We start from the raw sequence: 20,848 nt of genomic DNA on the forward strand, positions 1-20,848 counted from the left end.
CGAAAGTCCAAGGACGACTTTCCACGTTTATGTAGGGCATCTCGGGGAGATTCTTCTGCATCTGTTTCAAAGATCACGGAGATGGGTCATTGACGTCATCGACTGGTCGAAGCCCAGTATCCGAGTGATTCACAAGTGAAAAGTAAAAGAGTCTACCAGGCTTCGTCATCGCACGTGTTTACCTCGTGCATCGAGGCTGGCTTCCAAACGACCGCAACCATTAATTCAAGGAAGTTGCCGCAACGTTTCTTCGTCAGGACAATCGAGCCAAGCGTAACGAGAGACAAAGCCTGGTTAAAGGGACTGGTACACGCGTTTAAGCATCGTACGACAAGATATATATATTTTAAAAAACACTTTCTACAAGACAAACACGACGAACGGTACACTTTTGGAAGAGATAATGGCGGATCGATCACGTTTTAAGGTCCTTTTGCACGTTGTACACGGTGTTTGCTGATGTTTGGAACAATTTCTTTTCGAATTCGGTGATGCGCATTCGCACGATGTTGGTGACACCGTTCTCACCGATGGTACAGGGCAGTGATAAAAACGTCTCGTGGCAGACGTCGTGGTGACCCTGGGAACGAAACGTTCGTTTTTAGTTTAATTTTAATCACTCGTAACAAAGGAAATGTAGCTGATAACGAGCATTGAAGATTCAGAGGGATTCATTTGCAAACCATGAAAATTGTACTGGCGTGAGAATACGCAGAGGTCAGGTTTACACTGCGCAGGATTTTCCTGACGAACAGAATAATAAAAAAATAAAAAAAATTTAGCTGCCCAGTTGCGAAATTCCTGCGCAGTTGAGACCGACCGCAAACAACGATACGCCGAGCAGAAGCTTAAAAGAGTGCTGGTGTTCCATACTTGAATCAAGGTTGAAACCGGTATAACCCTTTGCGAGTTGTTCAGTATAGCGCTCACAATGTCCGCGACCGAAAGACCGACTGCTGTGTTCGAATAACCTTTCAAACATCTCACGGTAGGACCTCTGTAAAATGAAAATTTATTCTTCCTCTTGTTGGAGAGAAAACGATCTTGATTCTACAGACTAATTAAAACTGTTTAACCCAGAAGCGTGAGTGTCCATTATTTTGAAAGCACACGGGGAAAATTCTTTCAAAGAATTTTGTTCCTTACTCGTTGAATCGAAAGTAAACTTTCAATTATAAAATGAAATATTTCACACTAAATAAGTTACTCTCATAGTTAACACGTTGACCGTAACACCACCCATGCGGGTGACACGTGGGTGACAATAATTTTTACCGAGGAATAAATAAATTAATTCTGAAAGCAAGGTTTTGGCGAAAATTAGTGTAAATAGGATCGGTAAATTCTAAAGAGGTAGCAAAAATAAGTACTACATTTTTAATTGTATAATAACAAAATTTTAACCTCGCAGGAATTTTCACGACATATAAGGCAACGAGGAAAACTAGCAAACTCGACTCACAGTCTGACGACTTCCTTGGATATCTCGTACCACCTCTCCTCGTCGGTTTCCAACCCGATATTCGGCAGGATATCGCGAAACTGGACGCCCGCGACGTTCACTCCCGACCAGAGTGGAACTAGGAAACGTTCAACGTTTACACAGGCCCGATACGTAACGGCTGGCTTTCTCCTCCGTTAAATCGCGCAAGAAAACAGATCGCGGCGCCGTAAGTTCTCATTGTCGTTTTAAACATGGACGATCCCGAACTCACCCTGGCTGTCCCCATGTTCGCCGACGATGTAACCGTGAACCGAGCTGGGCGCTATTCCTAGACGATCGGCGATCAGGTAACGAAACCTCCCCGAATCGAGGTGAGTACCACTTCCGATAACTCGACTGACCGGTAATCCGCTCACTTTCCAAGTTACCCACGACAAAATGTCAACTGAAAGTAAAAGTTCCCTTTTCTACTCTCGGCACGGAATTGTTCGCGAACGACAATTCCTCCGTCCATTGATCCTTTCTATTCCCGTTAAACGCGTCTTTGAAACGCGGAACGCAACCTGGGTTACTGACGACCAAGAACACCGCGTGCGGACTGTACCCAACCAGAGTCGGTACTATGGTCTTCAGGATCTCCGAGTTTCGTTGCACCAGGTCCAGACGCGATTCACCCTTGACCTGTCGCACCCCCGCGGCTATGATGATCACCTTCGAGTTGCTCGTTATGCAGAAGTCTGAAACAATCGTTGAGTATAGTATATCGTTAGTAGAATACTTGGTCTTATTTTGCCATACATCAGTGTTGTATCGGGTTGTCTGGTACCTATAAAAATGGTACTTATAGAATTCAATAAATATATATAAACATGTTTCTTAAAAATTGGCACGAACTGTCTGGACAACCCCTAAAATTGTAATACGTGAAGCTCGTTTACTCCTCACAGACTTGAAAATTCATTGAAAATTCATCGCGAGGAAATCGATTTGGGAATTAGTATATCTAAAGTAAGCTCTATTTCACCTGTGTCGAAGTCGATACGTGGATTTCCTATGAACACTGACCCGTGGCAATAATCCATTCCCTCCCCTTCCAGCTTCTTTGGGAATGCATCCACCATTGCCACGTGCGCCGACATTTTCTAGAATCAAGCAACAGAAAAATCACGCAAAACAAACTGTTTTCCGTCTTCGCGAATGCAGACCGTGCGTGTGGACGTTTTGTCTAGCTGATAACATATTTCCGCGGCTATTTGTATCGCACGCATAATTGCCAGGCTTGGCTTTCCACGTGCGACGTGCATGAACTTTCATTCGAGCTCGAAACTCAAACAGGGGAGTTGTCAAAATATTGTAGTTCGAGATATTTTATTTTGCATTACGTTTATTTATTAGTATCCTAATTGGTACTATGTTTTACAGAAATTAGCAGTGTGTAATATAATTTCACCGGTTTACACTGTTACCTGAAATAAAATTGAGTTTGCACAGGCTACGCCGACCATACCGGAACCTACGATCGTCACTTTGTGACAGCAGTCCCTCACTGGCTCTGAAAATTTGCACAGCAACTCTTCCTTCAAGCATGCCGGTCTGAAACGTAAGGATTCGATTTTTCTGACACGCTGAATCTCGTTTCCTCTGCTACTCGGTTGTAACGTACAAAATGTCCGCCCTTTGGATCAGAAGTAATCGTGTTTGTTATAATAATCGTCCTTGAATCAAGAAACATTTGGCCTCGAATTACAAGACTTTGAAGTTTGTATACAATTTTTGGATTTTCGGTTTTATTTATTTGACAGTGTTATTCTTTGGAAAACTATTTAAGGGAGGAAAAAATTCTAAACTGACGCCGTTCATGACTGTCGAACAATTAAATTCAAACTACAAGCGAATCAATGAACACGACGACTTCGTTATTCCCTCGAAATAAAAACGTTCGGCGAGGTCTAGAGTTTACTTTCAATCTCACAAAGGCCTTCATCCTGGTAGAGGACATTTTATATGCGACAACCTAATGTTTCATCGTTGCTAAAAAACGAAACGATTGGTGGACAAGTCTGGTGGTCATTAGTGCACAAAGTGGATCGCTTACACGAAACTGACCGCTCTCTGTAAATCGGATCCAGCCGTGGCGTCCTTGCCAAAGTCAGCGGAAGCGAATTTCTCCGTCTTCTTGCTGCCGAGGATCTCCGATAAAATCGTCGGAGGCAGAGCGCGTCGAGGGTAGCTCGAATACTTTAAGCTCCTTCTCGATGTCACGTTCGCCGTATACCTGAGACATTTCAGCAACGTGGGGATCGACAGCATGCGCGAAAGTAAAACCATTGCTCCTGTCACTCGATGATTTTGCGGATCGCGATCGTTCCCGTGGGAAATGTCACATCGCATGCAATTGATCCACAGTTGACAGGAAAGAAGGCGCTGGCGATCATAACCCGTTCATGCGAATCGCCATTGCTTCGGTTCGCCAATTGTTAAACAATCCATGGTTACAGGACTTGAACTGTTTAAACCGTGGAGGATCTTTCTTAGGAAAAGATTAATCATTGAATTTCAGGCTATTGATGAATCGAAATTATTTGAGTAACTTGCTACTCAAGTGAGTTAAGTGATGCTTGGTCACTTTATGTTTTGAGACTTCTTTAGGAGGAAGAAGGTCTTGGAAGAACATTAGTATACTTGGGGTTGGAAAAGGAGTACGGTCTAAAATTAATTGGTGTGTTTTGGAGCGTAACGTTGGTAGTCTTTGAAGTGTATAATTGTAGTAGTATGGGTGCCAGGTATTAACGCGATACATTATCTATCGAAAGGTTCTTTATATTTTCCATCTCTGTTCTTGTTTGTCTGAAAAAGCTACCTCAATAAATAATCACTACCTTCGCTAGCAAATTTAAACAATTATTAACTTCTTAATCTACTTCGTATCTACTCTTCACGCCACTGGCAGCACAACAATTAAAGGAGCGAATAATTCACCACCTAAAATACTCATAACGTTAATTTATTAAAATATTCTTATAAACATACAAGAAACGGACGTATGTTCATCAACAGGAAACGTTCAGACGAGGTTCATGGTATCAAGATTGTACGAAAACGCCTAGTCAATCAATGTTAATACTATGAGGTACGTTATTCAAAATTTGCTAAATTTGTATTATACTTTTACACAGAGCACCATGTAAATATAGGAGAATAACTTGAAGTATTTGCCGTTGACTGACTTACGATTGCTCGTGTTTGGTGTCTTTTGTACGTCGATTTAGTAGTTAAGTATCTTATTCCGTATTTAAATAACAAACGTTCACATTCATCGTATTAGAATACTGTCACGTAAAATCACTGGTAAACATTACAAATCTTTACAAATGTAAAGCTTTAACAACAACGCACACAAGATAATACTTCGTAGTAACACACACACATACACTGCACCAAAAGTATCGTGCGTAATCGAGCGCGAAACACGTTTGGCGATTTAAATACGTTTCAAATATGACATGTACATATATATGTATACGTATAAAAAAGAATAAGTAACGAAAAGTAAGTAGTAACGAAGGATGCCCGTTTTTTGTGCATATAAAGAAGAATCAAATAACGAAACGGGCGTGAAATTCAATTTATCGTCACGAAATGATTATTTCGGCACCCAAAATTCCAACGAAACTTCTAAAACTTCAAGTCCTTCTGAACTTCGTACATCTTTGCAGCCGATTCTTGCAGACAAGCGACTTCCTGTTCCGTTAGCTTCTGTTTTACAATACACGTTACACCTCCTTCGCCCAAAGTGCACGGTAGCGATAGGAACACATCCTCCTCGATCCCGTGGAAACCCTGCGAAGTAATTACAATCGTTAATTAGGAATCGTTCATCGTAACGTTATCATATCGATTTATGAAAGACATTTTTCATACATTCAGCGTATGTTTATTATTTGAATTCATCGTAAGCGTATTAAGTTCATATGGTACTTGCTATATTCTTGTAAAAATTTACTAACGTATGTTTAAAAAAAAAAACAAATGTTCAATGCATACAATTACGGAGGGAAAAGAAAACAGGTAACAGATTATCGACTTACGGTAACCAAGGTAGACACAGCGTGAACTTGATTAGAATTTCGCAATATCGCCGAGGCGAGGTGCGATACGCTCAGACCGATCGCCCACGACGTGTAGCCTTTCAGTTTGATCACCTCGTAGGCGCTTTCGACCACCTGCTTGTGGACACAGCCCCACTGCTCCTCGTCCTTGTCGGTACCGACGTGCTCGTTCAGATCGCGCAATCTTACACCTGCGACGTTCACTCCCGACCATACCGGCACTGAAAATGTGTGTCGTTGAAAAATACTTCATCGAAGCATATCGAGGAATAGAAACGCGATCGCGAGTCTTTTATCGTAAGCGCAGAAAATTGGAACATTTTTATGAATTGCAGTTTCTGAAACCTCGAGATCTTAAAATGATACCCTTTTAAATTTTTATAACGATTTTTGGAGGCTTAAAATCGCTGAAGGTAATGGTAAAAATATTTTCTTTTGTCAACACTATCCGCCTATCCTTTTTCTAAAGTTATCCACTACTCTCTACTTCTAAATTTGTCTAATCACAACATCAAATTCGGATGCCATCTAATAACTTCTTTCCAAGACACCCTTATCTGATACTGACCCATTCTATCAGCCAACTAATCAGAATTATTTTATCTCGAGATTCCCAACTTCCTGGTTATCTCCGATAAGAGAGAATTATCAATCAGCTGTGCATCTACGGGTAATCTCTGTTAAAAAAAACATTTCAACGAACCGCTCGTATCGCCGTGTTCTCCAATAATCCAACCGTGACAGGAAGTGGGCGCGACGTTGAGTTTCTGGGACAACAGAAATCGGAATCGTGCCGAGTCCAAATTGGTACCGCTTCCGATAACGCGGTTCTTAGGTAGACCGGAGTGTTTCCAAGCCACGTAGGTCAAGATGTCCACCGGGTTGGACACGATCAGTAGGATCGTGTTCGGGCTATATTTGACTAGCTGGGGAATGATGCCTCTGAAGATGTCTGTATTCCGTTGAACCAGGTCCAGCCTCGACTCTCCTTCTCTTTGACGAGCACCAGCCGTCACGATGCAGAGGCTCGAGTTAGCCGTGGCCGCGTAATCCGTACTGGCGTTAATTTTTGCGTTCTTCAAGAAGGAGCTGCCGTGCTGCAGGTCCATCATCTCCCCTTTCAGCTTGTCAGCCATCACGTCCACGAGCACCACTTCGTTGGAAACGTGCTGCAACGATACAGGAAATTTTATGAAGAAGATGAACTGGTTCGAGCTCTATTCCGTGTACGATCATCGATAGACGAAGAATTATTGGGCTCTATAGGTACTTGACAGTATTTTTTTTTTGTTTCTTTTTTTTTTTAATTAGAAACAGAATACTAGAAATTAATAAATTATAAGGACATCGTCCATTTAACGATACGGTTATCAAATTATAAGAACCCACTTCGTATCTGCATTATTTTACAAACGATTAAAAAATTCCAGAAATCAAATATTTCTCTCTTGAAAAGAACTAGTTCACTGCTTTAGTGATTTTGAAAATGTTGAATAGTACTCTAGAAGGTGGCCAAAAGAGGTTCGTGTATCGATGACGAGTACATTAGGTAGTATTCTTATAGTTCGTAGGTAATTGCATCATTCTTACGCTTGTCAGGATGCTGATGGCGCAAGCCATTCCGACTTGACCGACGCCGACTATGGAGACCTTGTTTCTGCCGGTGGAGATCGGCTCTACCACCGTGCATAAAAGTTTGTCTTTTAGCGAAGTCATTGCTCTGAAAGTAGATATTATTTTGTAAGATGTTTGTCAAATTCTAAGAACATTGACGTTGTAGATTTTTCCAAGGTCATAAGGTCACGAAAGTCACCCTCAATGTTAAACACAAGCATGCATAAACTCAATATCAGACGAAAATGGAGTGATCTCGCAAATATTCAAATTCTTTCTGCAGTGGAGTAGTTCAAGGTCGAAAAGGTCATAGAGGTCATCCACTTTCCTACTCGAAGACATGCGCGAGAGTACACCCCCTCCCCAAAAGAGTCCAACTTTCTGCTCCAATTCTATCTAGAAAGGCTTTAAAAATAAAGAAACACGATACCAACAATTCCATGGAATAATCCAACGATGAGAACCCACGAATATAATTTCTTTACGGTTATTTTTACTGTCTACCGACATCCGCGCAAACACGAGAGGCTTCCTATTTCACGGTCTTATCGTCTTGTTTACAATTTCCCAATCTACATGAATGAGTTGCAGGTTGCAGATAAAGCGCACTACGCGCATGTACTACGTATCCCACGAGATGCCACTACTTGTACAAGAAGCACGTGCACCCGGCAAGCCGGCATCCCAAGCAAATTCCGGAAATGCAGTTCGAGATATGCAGTTCGAGTACGAGGAAATATTGACAAAGGTTACGGATACACCGACAATTAACATTCGCAATTACGGATGATCATTCGACGATCGTCGATCATTAACGACGTGCAGGCAATCAAGATCAAACGTGCGACCCCAATTACGCGGCGTCCATCGTCATGGCGTTTGACCCTGATAAATACAACGGGAGGGAGTAAACGACGAATTTACTGCATTCCACGACATAAATGCACCATAACGGTCGCTCTTTACTTGACCCATATACCATAACTAACTCTTGTTACGGTTAATCCACATTTCCATCCCCACTCGAATCACTCTTAGTACGACGAGTAAAAATACCTACCCTAACCCCTTTAACGTGTCTTTTCACCGAATAAAACTGTAACACTACACACACGATTAGCACAGAGTGCAATTCAGAGTGCAACAACGTTCGTACGTCCGACTGGTCTGACAGCTCACAGACTTCTGTCTGCAGGGGTGACCTTGTCCCCACTTTTTATACCTCCCATGGGCTCGCCGTGGTCGCGATGATGAAACAGGAAACGCAGGCGTGCTTCGCGATAAACCTAAATTCGCGGCCGCCTTTCCCACGAATTTCCACGCCGTTCTTGCGTCACGTGGCGACATTTTTCTCATAACCGCGAATGGTTAATGGATACAAATGAATCGGCTACGCAACGAGGCGGAAACATACGAAAGTGCATGTGTAAAAGATTTTTCGAAACGAAAGCGAGACGCTTGCGCACGCGTACACGGTCGGCGAGCGTTCATCGATCCCGCCGTCACTTTCTTCTGGATCCCCACCGGTCGCCCAATAAAAGTTAGCCTACAGGATGTGTTTCGTTCAAGGGGGACTAAAAATACGTATCACGAGGGACTGGTGGCATGTTGCGATGGTTACTTTATTTCGATCAGATTACGTGGTTAAATTTGGAGCGACGCTTCCGATGGAAACGCTTCGATTTCGGTGACAATTCTCCGATGCTGTAGTCGACAGCCTTCAGAAAAATCCAATAATCCGTACGAGTCGTTTTCAAGAGCAAGGTTGTCCTTCGCAAGGTCAACCTTCCCAAGTTCACTTGAACATACGTTCACTTGATCTAGTAATTCGATTACCTTACGATTGTAATTTGTATTTATTTTTTATTTGTTTTTCCATGATCCACTTCAAGGGCAATTAATAGTGCTTGTACGAATGAATACATTTTGCATTGATAGAAGTCACGAATCACGTGTAAAAGATAGTATAAATTAGGTGTTTTAAGATAGTAAGATATCGAAGGCACGAGTGAAGAATTTTTGGGCCACGTGGGGCCTGATCAATTTTTATAGTTTATTCGTGTTTTGTAATGTTCGGATAATAGGTCCTACTTTAGTTATAAATACTCGAGTAATGAGCGATACACTTGTAAGAAATTTGCAGAATTACTGTATTTATATTCCGTATTTATTTTTGTATTATCTTGTGGCAATTTTCTTTTTGTGAAAGAATATTTCACTTGTTTATGAACATATGTTAATTGCAAGTAAAATAATGAATTTAAAGTCGCGCAGTAAACAACATTTCCATTGTAATCTGGGAAAAAAAAACTGATCTTTTAGCTGGTAATGAATAAGTACTTTTGCAGGAGTTTTAATATTACGACTGGCAAGGATAATTTTCGACGTAGAGTGTAAATATGTTTTTCAGAGGTACGTTTACATTATTTAAATTTTCAAGTCATTTGATGTACCACCAAGTATTTATATTAAATTTATTTAATTTAATTTCTATAACGTTCCTAGAACATTTACTAACACAAAAATAATTTTATATAACAAATCCGTTAACTACGTATAAATAAACTGTATCTCGTGGCCATTGAAATATTCGGAGTAGAGTGTCGCGTGGAGCATGACACAGGCAAATCGTCACACACACAACAACGTAGGCCTGTCGCGAAGAATGGACGAGTCACACATACGTGACGCATGATAGCGGACTTCTCAATTTACCGACTAAACAATCCAAAAGTCGAACAATAATTTTACGTGACAATTATTTATAAAATCCAACGAGAGAATGTTTTCGCGTGGGCAAGGAAACTTAATCCCCCCTTATCGCAATCGAAACGAGTTTTTATTTAACAATTTCAGAGTAAGATACGCGTACTCACCTCAGATAATTATCTCGTCGAAGAAACTCGGTGGAAATCCTGGACTGAGTTGACAATTCGGCCAACAATCGACCTTTCACCAAGAAATTCATTATTGGCGTGCTACCACGTTAGTTAAGACACAGGAAGTGACGGGAACAACTCGAAAGACCACTCGAGGGGAATTTTTCCACTTCTTTCCACCTTAGCGATTCTCGTTTCCGAAAGCTTTCCTCCCTATCCAAACTGCTTGCGTCACCTGTCCGATACAATACCGCAAAATGGCATCTTTTTTAAAAACACTTATCGCGCTGGTAAAGTTGTTCTTTATCTGTAACTATAGTCGTCGCTATCTCAATCGACGCATTATCAGCCGTACAGTTCGCGCGAGCAACAGCTCGCTACCAGGAAAAGAAGATTGCCTCACGTTGCCGCGAAATTCCATAAGGTTGAGTCTTACTCGATAATACCGCAGACTGTGCAACCGGGAATGACGCAACTAGACTCCGCGTCTCTGTAATTTCGTGAAGCTCTACGTGAGCATGGTCACGATCCTTTCCGACACTTCTAACAGGATCGCCCGCTTCTCTCACACCTGACCGTTTCTCTAGCCCCTCTAACTTCCTCCTCTAGCTTTGGATAGAGTTATAGGTGTAGGATGCTCCTAGTGGAGAAACGTGAGAAAAGACACGTCGGTGTTGGTTCCTCGAGTTCGATGCAGACGAGTCGTACGCAAACGATTTATTGTCTCTGACGCAATTGCTGCCAAAAGCGTGAGATACGATGACAGGTCGCGTTTCATAGCCGTTTGGCCATCTCGTGGTCTGCTCGCGTCCTGCTTGTTTAGATCTAAATTGGCCCTTGTCTTGGGCCTTCAATTCGTTTGGATGGCACGTTTATCATTCGTTTTTCTGGAATGGAGTAATTGAGTTGATGTGAAATTGAGTGGGTTGTTAGCTTCGTTAATGCACTTTAAAGAGATACCGTTTTTGTTATTCAAAGTGCGACGTAATAATAAATTATGTAAAGCGCGAAGAAAAGTTAAAGACTAGTTTTCCTGTCACGACGATCGATAAACTGTCGCTTTAAATAAAAGTGTTTAGGTTTTCACTCTTCTTTCATTTTCTTCTCAGTAGCGTAACACATGGCCAGGATCTATGTAGTTCTCCGTTTGAAAGGCAACGGCATGTAATTTACAGGTTCACGCTTTCTCGAACCTAACGGTAATCTTTTTTAGTCCCAAATATTTCAATGTCATGGAACGCACCGTCCATTTGAAGACTTCTAGATACACTTTGTCTGTATCGTAAAAACAGAATGTATATTGTGTTTAAGAAGAGCATTTAAGAAGAGTGTGTCATTCTAAAAAAACAATTATTTCAAGGAGCAATAGACGACATACGTACAGTAAAAATTCTTCCTTAACTTTTTCTGTTTTTTGCTTCACTTATCTTTTCTAAAACTAACTTCCAGATCGAACAGAAATTCTTACGCCAGTAATTTCCAGATGGAGTACAAACCGAATATAGAATTAAATAAAAATTAAAACGAAATAAACAGACCAAGCTTATTCTCAAATTACTTCTAGATCAAAGAAGATTCTTAATTCCTTTTCCATTGTTGTTTCCCATAAAATCCAACGAACATCGAGCCCGCGATCTGTACTCACGCCTATATTTATCCCGCTTTCCAATTTACCTGTACATGATGAAATTATAATATTCAAAAGGTACTGTTCCCAGTACTCTTCGAATTCGCGTTTAATTTTAGTGTCAGGATCGCGTAAACGCTCGTGGATGAAATTGATACTCGCCGAGTAACGGTGTTCGGCGATCGTGGATTCTATAATTATAATCATTAGCATTACCGTCCGTCGAGCGTTCCGTACGACGAAATTGACGAGAAAATTAAAGAGAGGTTTAATAAGGGAATTAAGCACCGATTCGTTATACGCACGGCACTTCTGTGCGCAGGCTTAAAAGTCAAATCGAACAGCGTCGCATATCCACCCGTGTCGTCGAACGACGCGCGCAAATGCTTCCCGTATGAAGATGGCAAGTATAATTGCAATGCCCAAGAGCCGACGTCTCGAATTAGCATAACCGTATAAACGCGGTACTGAATATAACCGTACGTGCCTCCTGGATACTCGCGCACACGTGACTCTGCACGAACGATTTGCAATCAATAATCCGTTACGTACGCTGGCTCTATAAAGTAAATATAGTACACCGATATTCATTCATTCGCGGAAGTTCGCAATCTTATCGTCATGCGTCACTAAATCGCGTTCAATCTGTGTTCCATCCAGTTCGTTGCTTTTCTATTAACGCAGAGAGGTATACTCGAAAATGTTTACGTGAGATTTTAATTAACACGATGAATAAGACAGTAATACTCGTGAAAATTCCTGAGAAACGAAAGGTTTTCCAAAGAAGGGCTTTAGGGTTTCGTTTTTCAATAATGAACTACGCCTGTCAGCGTACTCGTGGTGGACACTGAAATTACATCGTCTTTCACGTGGAATTGCATGAAAATCAGGTATATTTCGTGCCATTTATGTTTTATTAAATAACAGAATCCTGAACGAACTTTTGGAAGATCCTTTACGTAAACTAACATTTATCTTAATTACGTAGTATCGCGCCACCCATACCCAAAAGGAATCCAACAAGAGTACAACAAGGGATTGGTCGTGTAGGTATAGCGGTCAACTGTAAATCCGAGGATCGAGGGTTCGAATCTCCGTTCCTGATTTTTCTCTTTACTCCTACAATTATTTAAATGAACTATTTATTTTTCTAACAAAATCAAGACTCACGAATCTTGGCTCCCATGTTCTTCTGATTCCATATCTCCGAAAAAGCAGACATTGCACTTGGCTTGCATCGCTTCGATAACGAGTTATGTCCACGAACGTATTAAGATTTTTAAAGGACGAGAATCGTGACAATTGACGAAAAGTTTCTTACTCGTGACCACTTCCTGGAAGAAGTCTATGAGCAAATCTAATCTGAACAGACGTTACCAGATGAAAACGAAACGACTCACGAGAGGCAAGTTTCCGAGAATCGATCACGCGGATGTTCTTCACCTACGTGACTCTGTAAACGTACATCCTCGTAATATCTTCTTCTCGCCTCTGCAACTGCTTTATCTGTCATTGTTAAAGTACTAGGTGTGGAAGAAGCATTAGCCCGCAACAAAAAGGCAGCCTCGCACTTTAGAAGAATGACATTAAAATAACTCTCGCACCTGACATTCGAAGTTGTTGGTCTTTATGATAGCAAATTCAGGATAAGAACTTTGCACGCGTTTTGCATTCGTGAATTACCAACCGGTTTTATGTCATTCCAGATGTGTATTTTTATATGCCATAGGACATGTTTTTATGCATCGTTGGTTCATCTATATACAGATTCCAAGATTAAGATTTCCATTGTTTTTCAGAAGGAGTTCCAAATTCGTGAATAGAAGACTTGTCAGTTGGTTTTTAAGAGGCAGTCGCATATTTGAGAAATAAAATATATATTTATAATGAAGAAGAGGAAAAGTAGAAAAGGGAGTGGAGAAGTGAAGAGGTAGAGAAACCAGAATAACTTACACGTGGACCACGCGAAGGTTGATCGTATTTCTCTTCAGCCATGAAAACAAATAAAAACGTGTTTTAATAGGTGGTCAGATCGAGTAGATATTATGTGCACACGTAAATAAATTGCTACTCTTAGCTGTTCTTTATATGCTCCCAATACGAACAAATTATATCCGCAATTAATATCAGTTTCGAGATAGAAAAATAATCTTTTATCTTAAAATTGCGTTATTCTTGTAAATATTAAAGTATGAAGTGGCAGAAAGTCATTTGCAGTACATATAGTGCTGCCATTCTTGCAGTTGGTGGTGTAATCATACTCGTATCGATTAATAAGTTCTTCAACCTTTCTTCGTGGCGTTCCGAACAACTGAATATTTCTGATCAAAGTGGTGTTACTTCAAGTTTTAAATCTGCTTTTCCGTGGTGGTGGTTTCCTCCATGGATAAAATTAGTTTAAACTAATTTAACAAACACTCTTTCCTTGCTCTCGAACGTTATCCACAGTCTAATATTTCATAACCCAACAACCTCACGTTTCAGCGTTACTCATTTTACACGTTTAAATTTACCCATTCTATATTAATTTGAATTTTGTTGACAGTTTCATGGCGAGACGATGTATAATATTAGAGAAATTTACGACCAACTACGTTGTTTGACCTACATTAACACTTCGACTGCCGGGAGAACATCGCGTATGCGCTTCGCTCGGGCTAAAAATAAGCTTGTAGCAAAATCTGTTTCCTCGTGACTTTTGGACTTAACGTTAATTTAAACATAATTGCATTTCAATTTAAAATTAAAGTTACTTTTGTTTAGCATTCTTATGTCTTCACTGCAAGCACAGGAAAGCAATTATGATTTTCAGTTATTAATATTGATGAATTATCTTTTGTGTTGTTTTACAATTTTTAAATATCGATAATGCAAAGCTACGATCCATCATACAATACATGATCAGACATTCATATGACACCTCGAACAGAGACACTTCTGTCACACGTCAGCATTCTTTGTTTTAACATTTATATAGCTTTCTTGTTCTACCAAAAGAATTCAACAAATAAATATTTGTTTCATTTTCAGACGAATAATAAAAGAAGAAGACGTCAGAGCACCGTACCCAAAAATATATTTATCTTCAGGAATACACAAAGAACAATGTTCTGCATTTCCATGAACAACGCTCGACTCGCCCACAGGTTGTGCTCAAAGTGGGTGAGCACATCCTTCGAGGAGAGAGCGCCGGTGAAAGTACGATGAGGATGATTTCGTAATAGAGCAATTTAATAAATTGACGATCGCAGCAATTAGGACAGTGTTAGAGATCACCGACGAGACCTTGATATGGTAATTGCATCGGGATAATGCATGTGCATTCGTTAACCGCTGCTTTGGCGCGTAATTCATGCGTCCCAGCAGTGGCGCACCCAGAAAATTAACAAAGGGCTCCAACTAAAAATTAATTCAAACGAATACGCCATCGTGTGTTTATTACTTCGCAGGTAATTATTGCTGCAAATCTAATTAAATCCGGATTGAGATACCCCTCAAATTTTCAGCGATTAAACAGCCAACATTTAATCGCACTGGCGATGGAGATTTTTAGTTTGAAAGTCTCCTTCATCGAGAATTTAGTATTACTCCCGCATATAACAAAAGATCAAATAAAAATGGTATATTTGTACCAGGGGGTTGCAATCGATCTGTTGCACCCGATTGGGCGCGCCACTGCGTGTCCGATCGAGGCAACATCGTTCGAAAATTCGGCGTCTTCTCGCGTCGTGATTGTAAATTATGGTTGACTCGATCGCGAGCCGCTTAATTCGTCGCAATGGGTGGACGCTCGCGTTTCGCGCCCGAAAGGCGATACATTAAGTGGTTCGGGTGTCCTTCGCGGGCAATCCCGTGCGAGCAGCATCGAGGACGCGGTAACGAAGTCGAATTGAGACGTTTAAATTCTTCAAAGTCTCCCTACCGCACCCCCTCGTATCGGTTAACTCGCTGCACTTTATAATAGCTCGTAAACATTCGCGTTACGGAAGTCCGCGCGTTATTTTCCCTCGCATAAAATTCGATACCGAAGTTCGCTCAAAACCAGTTCGCCCCCATTCAATTTCGCTCGCGGTTAATTACGACGCGTTACATTTTACTGCAACATTTTGCGATCCGCGGGACCGATAATTATGCTCGCCGAGTTTACGGCCAATTAGCAACGTGGAGGCCTCCGACCGGCGATCGATTCGTATTCCCTTCTTGCAAATTACGATATGATAAATTAATCGATCGCATAATGCGCGAACCGATCATCCAATTAGCCGCAGATTGAGCATTGGAATTTTTACGACCGACAAGAATATTGCATCGCGACGCAAGAAAGTGGGTTTTACAAGAGTAAGAGTATTAGCGAGCTCAGAAGAAGATTGTCGAGTCTCAACCTGATGGACATTACTGTGCTACGCTGATGAAAATATATTGCTCTATATAACTTTCAAGAATAATAGTAATTTTTCATCTAAGAATTTTCCATTCTCTGTCTCGTACCGGTAACTCAGCTAGCCAGAGAAAGACGAAGAGACGAATAGTCGAAGGGGGGGGATTATAAATAAGTGGCCATGCGTTCTGGGACGGACTGGTCGATTGGGTCGTAAATCTGAAATCGAGGCATAATCGATGAGCGATCTGGAATCTGACGCGACCGAGCCGCGACCATCGAGATTCCCCGCGCAACTCGGCATGCTCGCGCTTGGTGTTTCTCGCTTACCGTCGGCGGTAAGGCGGGATCTAGGTGATCGTTCATCGGTAATCCAGGATCCTGCCATAAATCAGTCGAGACCCGTGCAACAACGCGCTCTTGCACCGCGAAATTACATTCGAGCGGAATTACTACCCCTACCCTTATTATTTTCGCTGCGTCGACCTTCGACTGCGAGACACAGATTTCACCAACGTTCACGCAGGTTGTAAACATTGTTCTGCGTTGAGTTAGGGGAAAATTGACCGTGATAATTGAGGAGTAGAAACGAAGGGTCGATTATAAGGGTCTTTCTATCTGGGTGTCAAGGAAGGTACAAAATATGTTCTCTTATTTTACATTTTTCGTAAAGCTTTTAGTGTTAACAGTGTTTTTAAATTGTTCGATTAGAATTGTTTAGTACGTGTCCAGAGTTTGAGAAAGATGTTGTCAATGATATTGGAGAAGACAGAATGAACGAAGTAAATTATTGCTTGATGTTGTAGAGTAGGAGACACCCTTAAAAAGTATTCTAAATTCCATATATAATTAAATATTATCTCGTAAAATGTTATACGCAAGTGACGAGGACTAGTCAAGGTTGACCAGGGGTTCGAGTGGATCACCTGTCGACTGTATTCTGTTATTTTCGCAAACTTACAATTAGACTCTCCGAAGGAAGGTCCCTAAACGCCCCAGCATATGTTGAACCATCGGCGATGTAATTACCTCCAGGAACGTCTATCTATAGGAATTCGATTAAACCGCACTTTTTTAAATACCAAGGGAAATATGCAATCGCAGAAGCCGGTCGAGGCGATCCCTCTTTATTAACCCTCGCCACCGCGTGATTGGTAATCTGCGAAATAACAGTAACCGGCGTACGCAATTTTTACCATCTAAACGAAGCACTGAAACTCTCTCTTTATTCCACCTTCTCGAGGCGGAAGTTAAAATTCCGTAATCGTCGAAAAATTAAGGACAATCGTTCGTAACAAATTCAACCGTTAAACCGCCGCGATCATTCGTCACAGTCGGCGCATTAGAGACGGCAGGTGTGAACTATTTAACGATTCGATACGATACGTGGTCGCTTCTAATAAATCTTAATTAATTTGCGATAGAGTAGCACCGGGCCCGGGATTAAAAATTATGCCCCGCGAACCAGTTGGGAATAATTTTCCGCACCCCTCGGCGCGGCGGTGCGCGGGCACGTTTCGGTTTTATCGTGCGAACAAGTGTAACGAGAAACGAGTTTCGTCGTCCGGCTCGAAAGAAACACGAATGCACGAATCGAGACAGGAATCGCTTTCGGACAATCGGGCCAGTATTGGCGTGATTTCGCGCCATTAATCTTCCCTCGACAATTAACCGGCTGCGGGGCTAACGCAATGGCCGGCTATTAATTACAATCAACGCTATCTCACGCGTTCGGCCGATACGACGTTTAATCTCGCGGACGGGGAATGCGTCCGCTGTCCGAATTCGTAGCCGCGTCAACGCTTGTAAAACTGCGCTCGCTGTAACGTCGCGCAGATAAAACTATCGTTGTGGACGCAGAGTCGATGACCGACTTCGTCTTCGTTAACCCTCCGCCGGACTATTATTTGATAGCTTGTACTATCGACTGGCTAGATTGAAGAGGGTAGAAACTGCTGAGGACTATTTACTGAAATCTTACGATTGATACGTGTCTATGCATAGATAAATAGATACAAGCAAGGGGCAATATTTTGAATTCTTATTATACAGTCGAGTAATGCCTTCGCGTCTTTATCTTATAGGATATTTAGAACGATAAATAGACTGTATCTCAAAATATTTTAGAATTTCTAAAATTATTGTCTATTTTCTCCTTGTCGACTCGACCGACTTTCTTCGATGAAGTTGTAGGCGTCATCGCTGGTGAAAGAGCGAAGCACAGGTCCGAGATCGAAAAGCGGTTCCTGAAGGTCGGTTTTAGTAAATGGTTCCTCCCGCGTACGAAAGATGGCGCGGTTATGAAGATTTTTTCCGCGAAGTGTTATACATATAAGTTTATGAAGCTTCTATGTTTTCAAGAGTAATTTGTCTTATTATGTCATTCTTGCGATACTTTTCTATATTTTTTACATCATATATGTACCAATTCTAGACATCTTAAGGCGTACCAGAGTTTATTTTAAAAACGTCCAATTGTTTTGATTCCTCAGAGTAGAACCAATTTTGAAATGCGCATCGAACTCTGATAGAACGTGTCTGCTTAGGCTGATGATGGGATGGGGGGATTCGACTAACCTAATTGAGGGCACCCCTATCGAGTAAACGCGTATGTCCGAGCGCTCTTTACGAAGATACAACAGGCGATATTAAAGGTCTGGTTAAAATATTTGTCGCGCGGTCCGCGCACGATACGTAACGGTCGCAGTTATTATGAATTACGACTCGCGTTCTGCGCAACCCGGTACCATATATTTGATTTAATGAGGCAACAAGTGCACCGAGACTTATAGCAAGAACCCGAACAGGTGATTAATCTCACCGTGATTTCTACCTGGGGCTTGCTTGGACGCGTCCTACTTCATTTAAGGTGACATCTATTTCGGAGCGGAGCTATCTCGGATCGTTAACCCACCACTTGTACGGTCCACTGTTCTTCCGATGCGTCCTATCTGATTGGTTGTAATATTCATTGTCTGTTGCCGGTTTTCGACGCTGATTATGCAGCCTACGACTTCGTGACTACTTACGCAGACGGCTAATAAAAAAGGCCTTGATAAAGATATACGAACGACTTCCTGCGCGATTAATTTAAGTAGCCTTCCGACCAATTTACCTTCTGGCAGGTCTGCTTGATTTGATCGTCATTGTTTCAGGATGGGGCTATTTTATATCATCTTAAATATAGCAGTGATCTGGAATTTATTATTTTATGACTTCCCTGTTTAAATGGTGGTTAAAAGGTGGATTCGAGTTTAATATTTCAAGGTTAAAGCGTTTAATGCAGGAATTTCATACGAGAATGCCAGTAATTCTATTAAGATACCTCCACAAAAATTGGTTTGTTTAAAACGAAGAAATCCCAGTTACCTCGAAGAGTCCCCAAAGATCGGTCCTTTAAACATCCAAAACCCCGAAGCAGTGAGCACCGACCGAATCGAGTCGGGGCCTAGTATGCATAACGAGGAGCCTCTTCTTATTTTTCCTTCTATCTACTTTTTGCTGGTCCCTCGGGGGCCAGTCGTTGTTTTTGGGGGATTAATCACGCGCGTAGAATCCTCCTGGCTGCCGAACTGAGCAGCCAATCGCGGTCGATTGATTCACGGGTGCGCCTTTGGAACGAGAACCAGGAAGGATAAGGTGGAAACTGGCGGAGGAAAAGAGAAGAGTCGAGACGGAATCGCGGCGGAAGGAGGGCAGAAGTTGTCCGCTAATGCACGCTGGAGAGAGAAGGGATCGAAGGTGGGGTGCGTTGATTAGCGGATATCTTAATTACTGATTGGCCGCGCGGACTAATTAAATCGTAACTCAATCAGGAGCCTACCCGTCCTGTCGTGCCGCTGCGACTTTACGACGACGTTCGAGTGGTTTAGGATCTCGGATACAACCGTGTCGCGGTTGTTGCATAAATGATTTCGACGCATCGGATATTGCACCGTGGACTGTTCCATCGGCTCTGTCCACCTTTCGGCCCCGTCTCTTTTTTACTCCTGCACGCGTACCTTTTTCTCCGGGCACATCGCGAAGGATCGAGGCTCCTCGAACCGGCCAGGCATTACGTCGAGACAGAATAAAAAGTCTGACAATTAGTCTTACCTACCGCGGTGTCCTACAGGTGAACGATGCCCTCGGAATGCTCTCAGATTCGATTTTTCTCTCGGATTGTAAACTTTTCTTGCGTGGATTTCGTGGATCGTATCGGCAAGCTTTCATTTGTTCGGAGAGAACAGATTATGATACTGGAGTTAGAACAACGTCAGCATATGACCGATGGTCAAAAAGTGTTTTTATTTATGATACCTTTGTCCAATTTCTATTAGAATTTATTTGAGTTTCTATTCTCGATCATTTGTACTTTCATGAATGAATAAAATTAAAGTAACGAATGTTCAAATTTATTAGTAACTCGACTCTCCAGGGTTATTACATAGATTCAAATGATAACGAATTTATACTCGTATCCTATTTTTGTCTTTAAATGTCGTGACCGAAGTCGTTGAACAAACAAAAAATTGTTAAATGAAGCAGTAAGCCGAGGTCCGACGAAAGGAAGAAGATGAAGAGGACAGCCGAGTGACGATTTAATTTCGGATGCGTTTTAAAAGTCAAATGCGAAGGGATGCTTTATGCCGAGCTGAATGTCGACGCGGCGAAATTATGCCGTTAAATCCATAATCGCGTAGCAAGAAATAAATTAGTGCTTAGGATACGTCTTCGAGATAATACAGAAAAATTATGTGTCGCTGGGACGAAGACTCTGCCATGCGAAGATATAGTGGGAAACTAAATTGAAAGAAG

The 20,848-nt window shown here is 41.7% G+C and overlaps 2 protein-coding genes across 3 annotated transcripts; both read right to left on the reverse strand.

Annotated features, from left to right (window-relative positions):
* Positions 1-398: 398 nt before the first annotated feature.
* LOC128885030 (L-lactate dehydrogenase-like) lies at positions 399-3,772 on the reverse strand. The gene is made up of 8 exons (XM_054138770.1): positions 3,540-3,772; positions 2,911-3,037; positions 2,469-2,586; positions 2,008-2,181; positions 1,716-1,889; positions 1,463-1,580; positions 874-997; positions 399-580 (listed from the first exon to the last, which is right to left on the reverse strand). The coding sequence occupies exons 1-8, from the start codon at positions 3,770-3,772 to the stop codon at positions 416-418; spliced, it is 1,233 nt and encodes a 410-aa protein (XP_053994745.1). The 3' UTR covers positions 399-415.
* Positions 3,773-4,432: 660 nt separating this feature from the next.
* Positions 4,433-10,498, reverse strand: LOC128872047 (L-lactate dehydrogenase-like). Of its 2 annotated transcripts, none has more exons than XM_054114340.1 (5): positions 10,044-10,498; positions 7,144-7,273; positions 6,257-6,722; positions 5,533-5,774; positions 4,433-5,284 (listed from the first exon to the last, which is right to left on the reverse strand). In XM_054114340.1, the coding sequence occupies exons 1-5, from the start codon at positions 10,133-10,135 to the stop codon at positions 5,120-5,122; spliced, it is 1,095 nt and encodes a 364-aa protein (XP_053970315.1). In that variant the 5' UTR covers positions 10,136-10,498; the 3' UTR covers positions 4,433-5,119. The 2 variants fall into 2 exon arrangements, with proteins under 2 accessions (XP_053970315.1, XP_053970316.1); XM_054114341.1 differs by lacking the exon at positions 10,044-10,498 and adding an exon at positions 8,228-8,367.
* Positions 10,499-20,848: the final 10,350 nt, after the last annotated feature.

The sequence above is a fragment of the Hylaeus volcanicus genome, chromosome 2 (genome assembly GCF_026283585.1).
Source record: "Hylaeus volcanicus isolate JK05 chromosome 2, UHH_iyHylVolc1.0_haploid, whole genome shotgun sequence".
NCBI classification, from domain to species: Eukaryota; Metazoa; Arthropoda; class Insecta; order Hymenoptera; family Colletidae; genus Hylaeus; species Hylaeus volcanicus.